The following is an 18,705-nucleotide window of genomic DNA, read 5'->3' on the forward strand; positions in this document are numbered from 1 at the left end:
GATCGTCTTAATAAATGAATAATTGACTCATTCATTAAAACGATTTGTTCTAAAAATGCTGAATCATTCAATAACAAAACACTTAGCGCTTAGTAATGCTTTTCTTTTGTAACTATTTTCGTCTGTAAAATAGAACAGAACCTGTCAATTTGCGTCTAAATTGTAAGTGACTACATATTAACTAGGCTACTTTAAACTATAAAATCAATGTAACATTTGCCATCGTGATAGAACAGCTCTCTTACTCATTTTATGTTACTTAACCATATCATATATTATAAATAAAAAAAGATATTTTTTTTTGTGTGTGCTGTTTTACTCATTTGTTTTGATCTATCCACTGTTTCTCTCACAAATAGACGGGCAGCGAAGCTTCCAGAAATACATTATCCATTACCAATCACTGACTGTATAAGATAAGAATCATTCTCGCGTTTCGATCGGTCGGACAAGTAAAACTCTCTTCCCTTGAAACTTTAGAAAAATCCACTTTTCCCGGACAAGCAAACAAGTGTTAATGTCGAGCCCTGTGTTCATTCTCGATTTGTTTTGTGCTGTAAAGCGGAACAGATGGTCAGGTCATGTGCACTCGTGCTGCCATTTGCTTGGACTGAGTGATCGAGCAGAAGAAGATTGCGACAGCTCGAGAGATGTCTATGGTCTCACACCCCTCAACTTTTTCAATGATCTTGCCTATGAAAGGAAGATTTGAGATCGGTCTATAGTTGTTTAATATGGTCTTATCCAGATTGCTCTTTTTCAGGAGGGGCTTGACAACTGCAGTTTTCAGGGAGTTCGGAAAACTCCCAGAGAGAAGTGAGGCATTTACCACTTCTAGGAGATCTGCTTCTAAGCTTTTTAACACACTTTTGAAAAAAGATGTGGGAAGTGCGTCAAGGGCGCAGGTTGATTTTTTTAAGGTGCTGTACGGTTTCTTCCAAAAATTTGCCATCAATTTCTTTGAAAGCTGACATAGTAACTACTTTCTGAGGTTGTGCTCTTATCTGTCTGACCCCAGTGCAACTCAAGGATGAGCTGATCACCTTTCTGATATTATTGATTTTCTCAGAGAACAAGAAAACCACCAGATATGCATTTGTAAACTGTGATGATGAAGGTCATTGTGCAACTGTTAACTCACATTAAAGTGATTTCTGAAGTTGTAGGTAAGGTACTGATGGACTACAAATTTATAAAATGTTAAATCTAGGTTCCAAGGTTATATAAACAGTGAAAGTTCTGTACATTGTGTTTTACATTTTGAGGTATAGATGATGAGATTCAAAGAAGATTGAGTCAAGCACCTCCTGAACAAGTGTCAGTGTCCTAAGTTAAGATATGATAATGTGAAGGTATGGGCGATACGATCAGGCTGATTGGATTAGCATCTGTGCATTTGAATGACACTGTTATTCTGATGAGAGCAGGGCTGGGGAAATTCCGGTGACGGGCTGAATCCTGTACTTCATTTACACGCCCTGATCTCGAATGTCATTGGGATCAGGCGTTGGGTTATCAGCATCACCTGGATGTTCTATGCCCTCCAAAGGAATGTCATTGGGATCAGGTGGTGGGTTATCAGCATCACCTGGATGGTCCATGTTCTCCAAAGGAATGCCATTGGGATCAGGTGGTGGGTTATCAGCATCACCTGGATGTTCCACGCCCTCCAAAGGAATGTCATTCGGATTAGGTGGTGGGTTATCAGCATCACCTGGATGGTCCATGTTCTCCAAAGGAATGCCATTGGGATCAGGTGGTGGGTTATCAGCATCACCTGGATGTTCCATGCCCTCCAAAGGAATGTCATTGGGATCAGGTGGAGGGTTATCAGCATCACCCTCCTGTAAGAAAACACAGATTCACAAAAGATTAAAGTGATGATGAGAAGGATAGAGGTTTCAGTTACACAAACACAAAAATACTGTGTTTTATGTACAGAGGTTTTCAGTTCTTAAATATTTAACACGGTCTATAAACTGCATCAAACTGTCGCCTCCTGTACTTCAGTAATACAAAAACTGAAGTATTATGATTTCAATATCACATAAAAAAATGCTTAAACTGTTGTATTGGCAATTTCTAACAAGACATTTGCTCTTTGACAAAAGCCGCACTTTATGTTTTTATATGAATTGTTATTTAGTTAATTTGTGAGTGTTAATTTGACTGCCTCACTGGTGAACTGTAGTGTTAAAAAAGAAAGGACAAAAAAATTACTATTCACGGTTTACATTTATGTTTGTATACATAATTATTCTCAGATTTCTTGTTAAATCATCTGATATGTAACACTTACTGCATCTTGTGGTACTGGTCCATGGCTCTTGTAGGGACGATAGTAAATCACACCAGCAGTTACAACTGCAGAAACCAGCAGAACACCAACACATATTCCTGCTACAGCTCCTGAAGACAGACCTGAACCTGGAACATATACAGACAGGCAGCAATTATTACTAGAGATTGACTGATAATCCATCAAGTATTTAACAATATCTTTGACTAATATTTACACATTTCTTTATTATACATACACCTTTCTGTTCATCAGTTGTATTATATTAATTTAACTTAAAAATGGCACCTTCTGTTATTTTTTAGCCATTCCTCCGAAAGGGTGTCATTTCTGTCCCCAGGACATCATATGTAGAAAATTGCATGAAAATTAACTCTAAAATACATTTTATTATTAAGCAAAATGTCCTGCACATTAAGCTAACTACAAATTTAAAATGTATAATTAAAAACATTAATAAAAACTACATAGAACACTAAAAAATAGCATTTTCTGCATGTCCCCACTCTCTATCTCTAAACTTTACCATGAAATATAATGATTAAAATCCTTCCGAAATCTGAATTTTTTTTGCATTGTTGTGTGACTTTATATCCAATCTGCTTTAAAATGAAAAAAGAAAAAACATTTGATTTAATATTTTAGATAAAATACACATTTTAGTCATGTCCCCGGGTTTTCACTCAGTCCTGTTACCCTATTACATCCCCCCTCTGAAAAACTTGGAATATTCCACAAGACACATTTTCAACAGTAAGTTGCATCATCTAGATCTTCTGAAGGCAAAGGGAAGACCATAAGTAAGTCCTCTCTTTTTAATTTCTGTATATTTGATGAAATTGTAACTATGACTGAGAAGGTAAATTTCAACATACTGTCCTGTTACCTAAACTTTTTCTTAGATTTTATTTGTTTATTTTAAAAATATTAACTATTAACTCGTGCTATTAGCATGTATGCTATGTGACCATATGCCATGTATTTGATAACTTTTTGCTTAAAAACGCAATCCTGTTACTTTCATTCCTGCTACTTTTTTTTCTTTTTCTAACCACTGTTTTTTCTAACCACTGTTTTTATCAGTTTTGTTCATTTATACAATTATTTAATAAATTAAATTATAAAAAGATATATATATATATATAAACTTGAGGCTTCGGTCTTCTTTAAAATGAAAAAATGGCTTTGTGTTTTTTATTAAAATACACCTTGCCTTAATAGTGATTTTTTTTGGTCTCAATTATTTGAACATAAAACCAACAATTTCTTTAAAATAAACACTTTCTTGTGGGGAAAACAAAGGAATTAATTGGTATTCTTTTAAACGGCACATGAGTTTCGGTAACAGGACTGAGAAAATATGCGTCCATCTTCTGCTTAAACCTTTTGTAAACCAAAAAATATGTGTAGTATTAGATTGAATGTTGAAAAAGATAAAAAATAAAATTTAATTTTGAAGAGTTACAACAAGTAAATGCCACCCATTCGGTGGAATGGCCCTTTTAACAATAACCGTTAAAATCACAATATTCACTGGAAAACGTCTCCGGTTACTTTCGTAACCTCTGAAAGGCAAGGAACGAGACATTACGGATGTCGTATATGGGAACTGTGTAGAATCCCGCCGTGAATTCCTCGGAGGGCGCCGCCTCCGCAGCCGCAGCCTCGCTCGCGCTCGTCTTCCGCCTCGAGCCGCCAACCTCAGACCGCGGCTAGAAGACAGACAGCGCCCCGCCTGGGACCGGATGCTCGTAGAGGCCGTAGCGGCCAGTGGCAGGGAGCGGGGTAGCAAGAGGACGCAGAGGAGCCCGCGCAGAAAGCCCACCGTGTCCCCTGCGAGGCCCAAGAAGTCGTCCTGACCGCTCGGGCAAGAGGAGAAGAGAGCGCCAGATCAGCCCCGCGTCCAAGCGGTGCACTCTAATGCACTTTGTCCCTCAGTGTTCCGCGAGCGACGCGTGCAGTTGTTTTGTGAATGTTGTCAATTGTTCAAAAATAAAGCAGATCACTACTTCACAAACAGAGCTTTTTTCTCCTCTTGCACAACACACTGTGTGACCCGCCCTGCCTTCGAGCAGCGCAGAGTCACGGTCAATAAATATTCCCAGCCCTCGCATAGCGGCGATGACCGCAGGTTTAGATCAGCGCACGCTCAGTCGCTTTCAGGCAGCATGGGAAGCTATTCCGGGCATTTCGCCGTGGGTGTTGAATATAATTCGGCACGGGTACACACTTCAGTTCAAACGCAGACCACCCCGCTTCCCGGGCGTAATTCAGTCATTAACTTTGCCCCAAAACGCTCATGTGCTGAGGCAAGAAGTGTGCAACTTGCTCGAAAAGAAGGCTATAGAACCGGTTCCCCCGAGGGAAAGGGAGAGCGGATTCTACAGCCGCTACTTCGTTGTGCCGAAGAAGGGAGGGGGTCTCCGCCCCATTCTGGATCTTAGACCCGTCAACAGAACGCTTCACAAGCGCGCTTTCAGGATGACTACTCTGAAGCAAATCCTGGCGCAAATTCGCCCCGGGGATTGGTTCGCTTCAGTGGATTTAAAGGACGCTTACTTTCATATCCAGATAGTAAAACGTCACAGGCGATTCCTGAGGTTTGCGTTCGAGAATTCGGTGTACCAATATACGGTGCTCCCGTTTGGACTAGCCCTAGCTCCCCGAACATTTTCGAAATGCGTGGACGCGGCACTTTCACCCCTCAGATCGAGCGGGATGCGCGTCTTGAACTATCTGGACGACTGGCTGGTTCTCGCGCAGTCGAGAGAAATGCTGGTCAGCCATGTGGAAGTCCTCCTTCGACACTTGGAGATGCTCGGTTTGAGGGTGAACGCCCAGAAAAGTGTCCTCACACCGAGCCAGACTACAACATTCCTGGGAGTGTGCTTGGATTCGGTGAGAATGAGAGCGCGCCTCTCCCCCGAGCGAGCGGAGGCTCTGAGTTCTTCTCTCGGTCTCTTCAGACCTGGCAGGCTTGTCCCACTGAAAGAGTTTCAGAGGCTACTGGGACGGATGGCAGCGGCTTCTTCGGTGTGTCATCTGGGGCTGCTGCATATGAGACCGCTGCAACACTGGCTGAAAACGCGCGTCCTCCCGAGCGAGTGGTATTCTGGCCACAAGCGCATTATGGTCACCCGCGGATGCGCCCGCGCCCTGGCCCCGTGGAGGAACCCAGATCTCTTCAGCTCAGGCGTCTCTATGGGCATAGTGACGCGGCGCGTGGAGGTCCTGACGGACGCTTCGTCCACCGGATGGGGAGCCGTCTGTTTGGGAAAGCTCGCCTCGGGTCGGTGGTCAGGGAAGCAGATGGAGTGGCAGATAAATCGTCTGTAACTAAAGCGGTCTCTCTAGCTCTAAAAGCCTTCCGGTCTCGGCTGGAGCAACAGCATGTGTTGATTCGGACCGACAACACTTCCGTGGTCTCGTACATAAATCGCCAAGGCGGTGTACATTCCAGAGCCCTTTTCAGGCAGGCGGAATCCCTTCTGCTATGGGCGGACCGGTTTTTCCTCTCGCTGAGAGCGGCTCACATGCCCGGCGTTCTGAATCGCGGGGCGGATATGCTCTCGAGAAGCGGGATTCCCCAAGCGGAGTGGAGGCTTCACCCCGGGACGGTTCAGCTGATATGGAATCGTTTCGGCAGAGCAGAGGTCGACCTCTTTGCGACGAGCGAGAACGCACATTGTCAGATGTTCTTCTCACTGTCTCGTTCCCCCCGGGAGGTGGACGCGCTGACTGCGCGATGGCCGAGAGTCCGTCTCTATGCTTTTCCCCCGGTAAAAATTTTGCCCATGGTGTTGTGCAAAATCAGGGAGGAGAAGGCGGTGGTGACTCTGGTAGCCCCGAACTGGCCGAATCAGCCCTGGTTCGCGGATTTGGTAGAGTTACTGGCAGGACAGCCATGGGAGATTCCGCTCAGGACGGACCTTCTGTCTCAGGCGAGCGGAACGATCTGGCATCCCAACCCCGGGCTGTGGAGCCTCCATGAGTGGCCGCTGCAGGGTCGCTGAGCGGGGGGGACGCGCTGCACTCGCGAGTTTTGAATACCATCGCGGAGGCGCGAGCCCCGTCCACCAGGCGCCTGTATGCTCTGAAGTGGGGTGTATTCTCAAAATGGTGTAAGGATGTCGGTATAGACCCAGCGAACAGCTCTGTGTCGGATATTCTACGCTTCCTTCAGTACAGGATGGATGAAGGGAGCCTACCATCCACTCTGAAGGTATATGTGGCCGCTGTTGCCGCGTTTCACCCCCCTATTGACGGACAGTCTATCGGTAGACATGCGTCGGTGACTCGGTTCCTCAAGGGAGCTAAGAGATTATGCCCTGCACGGCCGCCTTCGGTGCCGCCGTGGGATTTAACGTTGGTCTTAGAAGCTTTGTCGCGACCGCCTTTCGAGCCCTTAGCTTCGATTGCCATTAAAGAGCTATCAATCAAAACAGCACTGCTTCTCGCTCTCGCTTCTGCGAAGCGGGTTGGGGATTTACAGGCTTTCTCTGTAAGTGAAGATTGTATTCGCTTTGGACCGGGAAACTGTAATGTAATTCTCAGACCGAGGCCGGGTTACGTTCCTAAGTCGCTCAACACCCCGTTCAGAGCGCAGATTGCTGGCAGTGTATTGTGAGCTAGTGATTGGTCCCTTTGGGCCTATCAGAGGTTAGAGGTTCGCTATTGGTCAATCTCGGCCTATCAGATGTTTGCATACTGGGGGGGGGGGGCGGTCTTCGTATTGGGTCTGTTGTCAGTGGTTGTTTGGCTGCCACGGCGGGATTCTACACAGTTCCCATATACGACATCCGTAATGTCGAAGTTCCGTAGCCTTGATAGGGAACGTCTCCGGTTACTTTCGTAACCTCGGTTCCCTGAAAGGCAAGGAACGAGACATTACGCTCGCCGCCGTGTTCGCTATTGTTTTAGCGTTTTTGTTCGATTCTGAACAGGAATTGACGCTGCACTTGCTTATTACTGCTACGAGGTGTCAGTATTTGCATATTTTGCGTCAATTGGCCAGCTCTGCTGGCTTTAGCATATAAGATTTCAGCAGAAGTGAAGGATGAGAGGAGTTCCCATATACGACATCCGTAATGTCGAAGTTCCGTAGCCTTGATAGGGAACTGCATTTTTCATGTTAATAACATTAGTCAAAGTGTCATTGAGTCAAAGTTTGCTTTTTTAAACAGTCCACAACCCAACAGTTATTGGATTGATTTAAAAATATTGAACGGTTTTTTTCCTCAAAAGAAAATGCATTTAATGGCTGAATTATACACTCACCAATGACAGTAAGATTGAATCTCTTCACTCTAGTGATGCTGAAGCTGCTGTTGTTGTTGATGATGATCTGTAGTTTATATTCTCCAGAGTCTGTGTTTCTGGTGTTTGTGATGGTCAGAGATCCAGTCTGATGATCCAGCTTCAGTCTGTCTCTGAATCTCTCTTTACACTGAACATCTGTACATGTTTTATTTTGATCTCCACTGGTATCAGCGATGTGAATGTCATTAAAATACCACAGCATCACATCACTTGGTTTTCTTATAACAACATGATATAAAGTAACAGATTCTCCCTCCTTCACTGACTTTCTCTTCACTTTATCTCGTTCAGCAGCAGAAACACCTGAAACACAAACCAAGAGATGATTAAAGTTATGTAGATGAAAACAACAAACATTTATTTTGAGTCAAGTCACATTTATTTACATAGCGCTTTTTACAGTACAGATTGTTTCAAAGCAGCTTTACAGAGATAACAGGGAAAAAATGCACCAAAGTTTGTTTCCAGAAGAAAATAACGTCACAGTACAGCTTAAGTAAGTTCAGTGATGTTTGATTTTTGTTGTAAAAAAAGTAATTAATTTAGTTCATTTATATACACTGTTGGAGAGGCTTTGGTCTGTTAGGTTCAGATTAGGTGATGGATGAGTAAACCCTTCTGGGTAAGAGTACAAATAATGAGGAGACAGGTGATCAGATTAATTCTTTGTATTGGAGGTAGATGAAGAATGGGCCACAAAGCTATAATCAATGATGTACATAGTCTGGAAGAGAAGTACAATAAAGAGAATGAATAAACTAAATATATAATAAGCATTCACTGTTACATAATGAAAAATAATTATTCTTAATATGCATCATTGACATTTCTCTACTCAACATCCAGTTAAATAAACAGAAACGAGGTATTCCACAGGGCAATACACGCTGTAAGCCACCATTTGTCATCAATAACATACAATGACCATATATGGATAACATCATGGCTCATATGAAGAGTATTCAAACAAACATGACGTAATAATCATTAGTCTGGTATTATAACATCTTAACAGACCAACATCACATCATTAATAACCCATAACACTGATCTGCAGCTTAATAAAGAATGAATAACACTTTAAATAATATTACCAATCTGAATAACACAGAACAATCTCTACAGGACATGTCCGGACATGCACGTATGTCACGGACGCATAACTCTGTTCAGATCACGTTTAACACAATTATAATCAAATTGGCTTACTTTGTAGGTCAGTGACTAACATCATAATATTACAGCTGCAGCAATCACCACGAACGAACAGGAATCAACAACTTTACAGCTGACAGCTCACACAGATCACACATACACAGCAGATAGCGGCAGCTCAACTAACTGCTGTACACTGCTCGACATATTACCATGACTACGGTTTTAGAATAAAAGTCCCGACTGAATGAGCCTTTAATACATACACTGAACAAAATTATAAACGCAACACTTTTGTTTTTGCCCCCATTTTCATGAGCTGAACTCAAAGATCTAAGACTTTTTCCATGTACACAAAAGGCCTATTTCTCTCAATAAAATATGTCTAAATCTGTGTTAGTGAGCACTTCTCCTTTGCCGAGATAACCCATCCACCTCACAGGTGTGGCATATCAAGATGTTTTGTTTTATAGTTTTGTTTTCTTCCAGTTAGGCTCAATTTTTCTGGCTGCTCTCTTAAGGGCCTGAGTGTGCTCGTTGTACCACGGTGCTGGACTATTTTCTTTAATCTTCTTTAAGGGCAAAGGAGCAACTGTGTCTAAAGTGCTGGGAAAGAGAGTCAAAAGTTTGTGTTGCAATATTGAATTCTTCTAAGCTATCTGGGATGCTGAGGAGATGAAACAGATCAGGAATATTATTAATAAAGCAATCTTAAGTGTCATAAGTGATAGTTCTAAACAATTTGTAACACAGAGTCGGCTTTGCAACCTTGTCTAAATGAAGTATACACGAGACTAGATAACGATCTGAGATGTCATCGCTCTGCTGCAGAATTTCAACGGCATTAACATTGATTCCATGTGACAATATTAGATGTAAAGTATGATTATGACAATGAGTGGGTCCTGACATGTGTTGTCTAACTCCAATAGAGTTCAGAATGTCTCTAAATGCCAATCCCAATGCGTTGTTTTCATTATCTACATGTATATTAAAATCACCAACAATTAGGACTTTATCTGCAGCCAGTACAAACTTTGATAAAAAAATCAGCAAATTCTTCGATAAAGTCTGTATGGTGCCATGGTGGCCTGTATACAGTAACTAGCACATGTCAAGCGAGATTTATCCTTTACACTAGACAGTGTTACAATAAGCACCAGCACTTCAAAAGATTTATATTTGAAACCAGACTTCTCAGTAATTCTAAAGAGATATATAGATTACAGCAACACCACCCCCTATTCCTTTCACACGTGGCTCGTTTTTATAACAGTAATCTTGCGGGGTGGAAGTAATGTAATCATCTTGTTTTAGTCAGGTTTCTGTCGAACACAACACGTCTAGGTTATAATCTGTAATCATATCATTAACAATAAGTGCTTTTGAAATTAAGGATCAAATATTCAGCTACCCGAGCTTTATAATTTGTTCATCTGTATTATATCTTTTTTATTTGTTGAACATCAATTACATTTTTACCCTTAAATGGGTTTGGGATTTTTTTGTATTTCCTAATTTGGGGAACAGACAGTCTCTATGTGATGATATCTAGGTGAAAGAGTCTCTATGTGATGGGATTTATCTGACCTCGGTGACGTGAGACAGCTAGCATACGGTCTGTTTAGCCAGTGTTGGAAACTTTTTCTTCAGAGACCAGGAGACGTTGGGATATTTTTCAAGCAGAAGTTACTCTTTATGGTGAACTCGCTGTTGCATAGTCATCCAAGTCTAAACTCAATAGCTAAAACACATATACCTTTCAAGGGGGAAGGATTTAAGATAAGCATGACAGTGTAACTCCGAGCCTCTGAAACAAAACAGGTAAATAAATACAGAAGTCAGCCTGTTCCCGGAGATTCCTCAGACCTGCATTATCATACAGAAACAAAGCCCAGCTGTTCTTGAGTCATCATCTATGCCTCCAAATGGTAAACACTTGTATGTACTTTCTCAGTTAAAATACTGTTGAACCTAAATTAGACATTTAATACATTTGTAACACTACACCAGTCTGTCTGCTTCCTGACCTGAGCCACAAATCGTCATGTTTGAGCTCTAAGAATATGTGCCATATTACTAGAGAGAAGAGCAGCACCATCCCAGGAGGGATAAATACCATCTCTTTTCAACAGGTCAGGTCTGACCCAAAAACTTTTCCAATCGTCTATAAACCCTATATTATTCTGTGGACACCACTTAGACAGCCAGCCATTGAGTGAGGACAGTCTACTAACTATCTCATCACTCCGGCGAACAGGAAGGGGAGAAAATTACAGTGCCGACATCGTACTTGCGAGTTCACACACCTCTTTAACCAACGTTTACGTTTTAAGAACATTTCCAAATATCAATTGGGAAAAAAATAAATAAAATCAAGCAAATTAGTTACAATATAACAGTTACAATATATTGTTCAAACAATATAGTTTAAACATATAAACTGCATTTAAACATTCACTAACTCACCATGAACAGAAACATTGAAGATTTTTCCACTGATTCTGCTGCTGATGATCTTCAGTTCATAAACTCCAGAGTCTATTGTGTTGATATTTCTGATGGTCAGAGATCCAGTCTGATGATCCAGCTTCAGTCGGTTTCTGAATCTCTCATTACCTTCATTACACTGAACATCTGTACAAGTCTTATTGAGATCTCCATTGATGTCAGCGATGCGAATGTCATTAAAATACCATTTAATATCTTCTTGTTGGTTTGTTTTAACACCAGTGTATAAAGTGACTGAATCTCCCTCCATCACCGACACTTTGTCTGATTCAACACCGAAAACACCTGGAAAAGAAATTAACAGTTTTTCTACAATATATTTTAAATCCTGTGGTTTGAATCTCCCACATAAATAGTGTTTAGCTACATTACATTTTCATTTGGCAGAAGCTTTTCTCATATTGCATTCAAGTTACATTAGTCAACACTTTAAAGTATGTGATTTATTGGTTCAGTTGCAAATGTCGTTACTCGTTATTTAACGCAGTTAATGCAGCATCTGTTTTGTCCTGGCCTCCTTTGGCTAGCATTACATTATATGACGATGCTATAATTCATTCAAGTGCAATTAAACCATTCAAACGCGGAAAAAAACACAAATATGTACCGGCGCATCTGTGAAGCGGTTCTCTATGGATATAGAGACATAATCAGAATCGGAACCAACGGAACCCACATTTCAAAGAAGATGTGAACACACACACAAAAAATCATGTCCATGATTCGAACAGGTTAAATGGTCCTGAAAAAAATAGTCAGACTTGTGCTCCTTGCGGGAAATGAATGGGAGACGAATTCCATCTAGTGAAAACTTTTGGTCCTGCTGCCAAACAAAATCTTACTGAAAGCTAATTTTTTGAGAAATCAGTCTCAAATTTTGAACACAGCTTGTTTAGATTTATGGCTTTTATTTTCTCACAGTTTTAGAGTAAAACGTGTTTTTGAAAATATATTATATATAATATATATATTTCACATATTGAAATATATTTTTGCACATTTTTCATACAATAAACGTAAAATTCTGTAACTTTTTTTAAGTTCACTTTTTGTTGCATTATTTTCCTGTTTTTACTGTAAAGCTGTATTGTATAAAGCGATATAAATGTAACATGACTGCGTCCGCCTTTGTCATGTAGTCAAAATTGCGCCTACAGATCAGTCCTGGTTTTAGTAGTGGCTTGTCATGGGTGATGGAGTGCCCTTATCAGATTATTTTAGAGGACGCTGATTTGCTAAATTTAATGTCATATCTTGAATATGAATTACACCAACTTTGACACTTCAGGAATTTTACTTGATCACAAATTAATTATAATATTCACAACAATGCGTTCCATTTAGGCTACTACCTATTTACTAATACATTTTTTTCATTTAATGTAGGGTAGAGTGGGGGAAAACGCCCCCCCTTAAGGAAAATGTGACATTACAGTGAAACAAAACATAGATGTGACTAGAATTGCCATCCTGTTTTTGAGTGACTATGGCAGGAGTTATTCACCAAATATTAAAATTGCTCAGCCTTCATAATTAATTAGTATTTTGACTGAAAATATTTTTCTACAAAGGGGCGTTTTGCCCCAGCGGTGGAGTAAAACGCCCCCCAAGGTGGGGTAAAATGCCCCATTTCTTACCAACCAGTTTGCTTCAGATCAACAGCAAAATTAACAGGAAATAGTTTTTAATCTCTAAAAGTAAAAGGCAAGTAATGTATCAACATGTATATATGTTAATATTTATTTCAGGAATGTCCAAAATAGCCAAGTTTAACTACCTTCCATCAGTTAACTAACTGTGCTAGCAAGCTAGCTAGCTATGCTCACTTGAGGTAATCTTTTCATGTTTTGTTCAAATATTTTGATTTTACCACCTAGTTACACTGCATTTAGTGTAAAACAAAGGATTTGATAGACAAAAATATGTTATTATAGTAATTATGATAGAGATAAACTATGCCCCCTGGGGGGCGTTTTACCCCACAAGCTATGACTTTAATTTAAAAAAAAAAATCAAATATCATTATATTCCTTGTAAATAACATATGATCTCAAAATACAGACTTCACTATTCATCTATCATACATCCCTGAGATATCCTGCAGAACAATATTCTCTTAAACACTTGTTTACTAATATCTGAAAATGATAGCATTTACCATGTAATCCTCTTCTCTTCAAATATGTCGCTGGTGTCAGCTTCTCCATAGAGATTTGTATATCCCCGTTATCAACTATCAGTGCATAGCAACAATAAAAATGTAACTACCTCTAGTTGTTATTTTGGGAAAAACAGGTGGGGGGCGTTTTACTCCAGGGGGGCGTTTTCCCCCGCTCTACCCTAAGATTAAAGCCAAACTAGCTGATATGGTGTTTTATTGAGAATTTCACCTTTTTTTTTTTTTTAAACAAGATCAATTATTGGTACAGTTTTATACCACAGACATTTTGCAATCATCCCCCAAATATTCTCTCAAAATGCATTAAAACCGGAAATTTTAGACTTGGTCCTCAAAAAAGAGCATGCAAGTAATTTGCCATTTTATTTTGAAATTGTAACCCTTTTAAATTGAATTAGCCTAAACCATGGCATATGGACACAAGCAAATGTGCGTCATGTCATTGATCCAGGCGCTGTTTTCACACTATCCCAAAAGCTAACCATTGCAGCGGTCACAAAAACTACAGGGAGAGATTGTAACAAGTTCTTACCATTGTCGAGCAAAATCAAAATCACTGCGATCGAATTTAAGAAAAGCTTCATTTGCAGCACGTTTTCTGATCGTAAAAATCATTCTGTTGTTCTGCATTAAAGGTGACGAGCAGTGTTGCCAGATCTCGCGAGACAAATAAGCCCAAAACAAGCTACTTTTTCTACGGTGCCCCCTATCTCTGAATATAACCTCAATTGTTCAGCCTTAGATTGAGCATAGTTAGTACAAAGAACAGAAAAACACACTAGAACAAACAAATAATTAAATAAAAAGAAATACAAAAATAAATAAAATGAAAAATAAATAAAAAATAAATAAAAAGGGACTTTTTAAATTAATTTAAACATATCCAAAAGAGAAATCAATTTAAGGGCTTTCTGATTTTTAACAGATTTTAAAGATTTGCACAATTCATCCAGTGATTAAAGTTTGGTTTAGATTTAAACCATCTGCATTTATGAATGAAAAACTTTCCAAAACAACAAGAAATTAATAACAAAATCACAATTCAGACAAACACCAAACCTATAACTTCACCGTGAGAGGTGGGAGTTCAACCCTCCTAGACCTTAACCAATTCTGCACTTCACTCCAAAAGGGTTGCACCATATCACAATCAAAGAAGACATGCTCTAAATTTTCAGTATTTGTTTCACAAAAACACAATTATTCACATCAAAATTTAATTTAATTCTTAAAACTTCATTAGAAGGATAAATCCCGTTTAAAATTTTGAAGTTCACCTCCTTAGCTTTAGGAGGGAGAGGAAAAGACAAATCAAATTTCTTAATTTTTCTTATTTCAACCTTATCAAAATCTTTAAGCATGTATTCCCATTGGGTTTGGGTAATAAGCCTGTAAAATAATATTTCTAATGACTCCATTTGTACATTTTTTTTTATCACAAAAATCACAACCTTCTAAAGAGAGCTGTCTCAGTTCTGGGGAGATTTTGGAGTACAACATGTCTTCTTTAACCATTAATCTTAAAGGAATTGGTATGTCTCTAATCTAATCATTCTAAAAACATTAACGATATTGTACTTGGAATTTCTTGTAAAACTCTCTATACAGTAACAAATTTCCATTATTATCCAAGAATCCAAATCCCTTTAGATTTCCATTCCTCAAGATATAGATTTTCTGCCAAACTTTATACATCTACTATTTCAAACTGGGGTGTTGTGAGGCGTGAAGTTATGTTTGAACAATAGTTTCCAATAGAGCAGCACTTGCTGATGGAAGGCTGAACGTTTAGCTGGTAACGAGGTGCACTCAAAGTCACAACATAACAAAAAATGTATTCCCCCCAGTTTGTTAAAGGTAAAACATAAATAAACTGTGTGCACGGTTTTACAATCCGTGGGGACGGATTTCAAACTGTGGGTACAGATTGTCAATTTACACCCATGTGGACAGATTGGTCAACTGTGCGCAGTTTTGTAAAACTGTACACACGGTAGCCTACAGTTTATTTATTTTTCTCCTCCCTCCCTGAGCTTCAGGACAATGACCACAAGAGGGAGTTAAACCACCGAACATTATTTAACATTAGAAAACTGATGGGATATCAAATATAGACAGATGTACCAAGTACATTATATACACAGTAAACCTCTGATAACTAACATTTGCTCACACAAATAAATATCATCCTGAATTCACAAATTCTTTATTTTTTATTGCAGGGACAGCAGAAGATCCAAGATCCAATCCACTGTGCAGCAATAAATTGGCTCCTGCTCTGATAAACAAATAAGTGAGTTAGAAGAGACTTCTTCCCGTATTTCGCCCACTTTGTCCCGGGCATTTGTTCCTCCAAAAATTGGTGGACAGTCCAGCTCCAGTCATCAGTCGCGAGAAAAAAAAAAAGTTCATAAAAAATAAAGAATTGCTAAATTAAAAAAAGTATTGCAAAAAGAAAGATATCATTAATTTCAAAAATCAATGACAGCTGTAATCCTACTTTATATCTGCAACATATTTTCCATACTCACACCTAACTAAGTTATTTGCAATGTTGCTTTTACTCTGCGTTTCAGTCCAGTGTGTGCTCGCAATACCGTTTTTCCTTTGCGTATCACGTATCAGAGACGCAGATGGCAACAGTTAAAGTCACCATGGCGGAGCGATTCTGGTGAATTCCATGTACAGTTGATTGTTTCCCTGTACGTTATTTCACCAACATTAAAATGTGTGTGTTTTTTTAAAGCTAAATGTGATTAGTATTAACGACGATTGCCAAAGTTTAATTGCTGGTGGTGGTCTTTTCATCTCGAGTGCTGTGTGTAACTTACGTGTGCGTGAGTGTTGATGCACAGGTCTACAGGAATGATGACTTTCTTGCCATTTGTTCACAATAAGTGATAGCCTATATATCAGTATACTCACAATAAGTCCTCCACGGCAAGTCACTATTCCAGCATTCGAGATGAAAAGACCGCCACCAGCAATTCAACTTTGGCAATCGTCGTTAATACTAATTGGATTTAGCTTTAACACACACCCACACCCACATTAGAACCCAAAACCTCTGACACGCATGGCAAAAGTTCTACCACTAGACCATTAAAGAACATACAACATACACTGTAAAAATGAATACGAATGAAGATGCTAAATCTAATCAATAAAATTGAGGCAACAGATTACAAGCAATATTATTAATTACATTTAACAAATTAGAATTGAGTAATAATTAACCAAATTAATTCCTTAAAAGTTAACCATTTAAAATTAGTAAAATTCACACATTTTCTTAAACAAAAATATCGGAATAACAGACTGACGTCAAAGATGAATTAAGAACACCTTTTTTTATTGCCAACATTGAAGACACCTGATGTTAACAAGCCGAATCACTGAAGGAGAAAACCGTAATTGGTATGTTACCATTATGGTGATCAGTGTTTGCTTAAGTTGGGCTCTTGACTCTTAAATCATTGACTTTAGATTTTGTTTGGCTGTTGTACTTCAGTTATAACAGCCAGATGAACAACTAGAAAAGGTGATCTGATGGTGTTTGTTATGTTTTAACATAATCATTATTTCACTATCATTTGACCTCGTCGAAGAAGACGCGCATTAGGTTGTCCACATAGGCTGGGAAGAAAAGATAATCATTAATCTGTATGTACCAAAAAAATAAATAAAAATAAAACAATTATTGATATGTCTTTAATCTACCATATGATGTTTTTTTCTTCAGTGGCAGATCATTACACAGATCAACACTAACCTTTACTTCGAATGGATTTGAGAGTATACTCTGACAGCTGGGTGGCCACAGTTGCCCTTCCCCTTTTCTGTGGCTCCCACTGACAGCCGACATCTCTTGTCTGTGTGGCAGCCGCAGAAGTGACGTTACTCTTAAGAAACAGAGAAAACAGAACACAATAAATAACTTTACCATTAATCATACATTTTCTCAGTAAAGTAGTAGTCAATATAGAAGCATTACAGTATTATATACACGTTAATTATTATTATCCGAAGTTAATCAAAGTTATCACCGATCATTATTTCACTCCAAGACGTCGCGGTAAAAAAAAGCTCGACTTCGCCTCGATATTTCATCCCTCCTGGAGGAGGCTGGCTGCCCTCTCTCATTATGCAATGATGTAATTACTGACGGGATCAGTCGGTGTTCTCCAAACTTTAGTTTTGACGATTGATAGACGGTGAAAAGTGACTTATTTGTTACAGTATGTGTTCCAATTTCAGCGCCACTATCGGAGCTCTGTTCACAGTGACATGCAACGGCTTGTGTGTGTGTATCTGACCCTGCTGCTGAGTAAAATTAAACACAAAGCACAACTTCAAAAAAGCCCCTGTGAAAAGCATTACATTACATTATAATCTACAACGCTTTGACACAGATGAAGTTAAGTTAACAGAGAGTTGCCACATTATGCAGCACTGGGGTTTTTGCCCGGTAGATAACGTTAGCTGATTTAATGAGTAAAAAGACGTGATCGTTGAATTAGCTCCTGACAGAAAAGCGCCACTTTGGCCGCACTGTGCTAGCAAACAGGCGGGATCGTTGAACTAGCTCCCGACAGAAAAAAAAATAAACTTACCGGTAAAGACACAGGCTGTCCAGTTGATGGTGTCTTGATGGAAGGCACTGCATCCGGCTTTCAAAAACAATTTATTGACGAAGCCCATTTTCTTCTCCTGCCAGTTGGTGAAACAGTCTTCTGTAAAGTGCTGACTGCAAACCGATTTGTGGTTTTTATCATTGCCGTGACCAAGGAACGTCAACCATCCATCTCTCACAGCAACATGTTTTGGTAAAGCATGAAAGCTAATACCACTATCTCTCCTCTTAGCATTGCAACCCGCTACCGCACATAGGTGTTGATCAGCCATCGTCTTCTCTACTCCTCAGAACCAGTGAGCGGGCGTGGCGGGGAGTATGAGCTTGTGGCCCCGCCCAGTGGAGTTACTACGTCACAACTCCAGTCTATTTCAAACGGCATTTTTGCGTCTGCTACTGATTCACAGCCATTTGAATGTAGAAATACTCAGAAATACAACTTTGAGCCTATTTTTCTAAAGATATGTCCTCTAACATAAGAAAAATGCCACAAGAAAATGTTAACACCTAGAAAAACATTATTTTCATCGGAGTGGGCCTTTAAAGATGACGAAGTATTATGTCCCAAAGCTTGCCTACTCTTTTGCTACACACTCAAAAGTATGTACT

The 18,705-nt window shown here is 39.6% G+C and overlaps 2 protein-coding genes across 3 annotated transcripts in view; both read right to left on the bottom strand.

Moving 5' to 3' along the window:
- Positions 1 to 18,705, bottom strand: part of LOC143735269 (uncharacterized) — a 103,578-nt gene that overhangs the window by 42,900 nt on the left and 41,973 nt on the right. The window lies entirely within an intron of this gene.
- LOC143735213 (uncharacterized) lies at positions 295 to 14,130 on the bottom strand. 2 transcript variants are annotated; one of them, XM_077225294.1, is made up of 5 exons: positions 13,996 to 14,130; positions 11,243 to 11,569; positions 7,577 to 7,921; positions 2,300 to 2,427; positions 295 to 1,844 (listed from the first exon to the last, which is right to left on the bottom strand). In XM_077225294.1, the coding sequence occupies exons 1-5, from the start codon at positions 14,045 to 14,047 to the stop codon at positions 1,470 to 1,472; spliced, it is 1,227 nt and encodes a 408-aa protein (XP_077081409.1). In that variant the 5' UTR covers positions 14,048 to 14,130; the 3' UTR covers positions 295 to 1,469. The 2 variants fall into 2 exon arrangements, with proteins under 2 accessions (XP_077081409.1, XP_077081410.1); XM_077225295.1 differs by having other exon boundaries at positions 295 to 1,777; positions 13,996 to 14,098.

The sequence above is a fragment of the Siphateles boraxobius genome, unplaced genomic scaffold (assembly GCF_051911475.1).
Source record: "Siphateles boraxobius isolate OS27281-9 unplaced genomic scaffold, OSU_SipBor_1 13, whole genome shotgun sequence".
In the NCBI taxonomy this organism is placed as follows: Eukaryota; Metazoa; Chordata; class Actinopteri; order Cypriniformes; family Leuciscidae; genus Siphateles; species Siphateles boraxobius.

Bases quoted from the DNA above. Each gene is read 5' to 3' on its own strand.
- LOC143735213 (XM_077225294.1), bottom strand. From the start codon at position 14,047: ATGAAGCTTTTCTTAAATTCGATCGCAGTGATTTTGATTTTGCTCGAC. The intron at 7,922-11,242 runs GTGAGTTAGTGA...TTTGTGTTTCAG, and splicing joins CTTCAATGTTTCTGTTCATG to GTGTTTCTGCTGCTGAACGA. The intron at 2,428-7,576 runs GTGAGTGTATAA...TATATGTTCCAG, and splicing joins ATTCAATCTTACTGTCATTG to GTTCAGGTCTGTCTTCAGGA.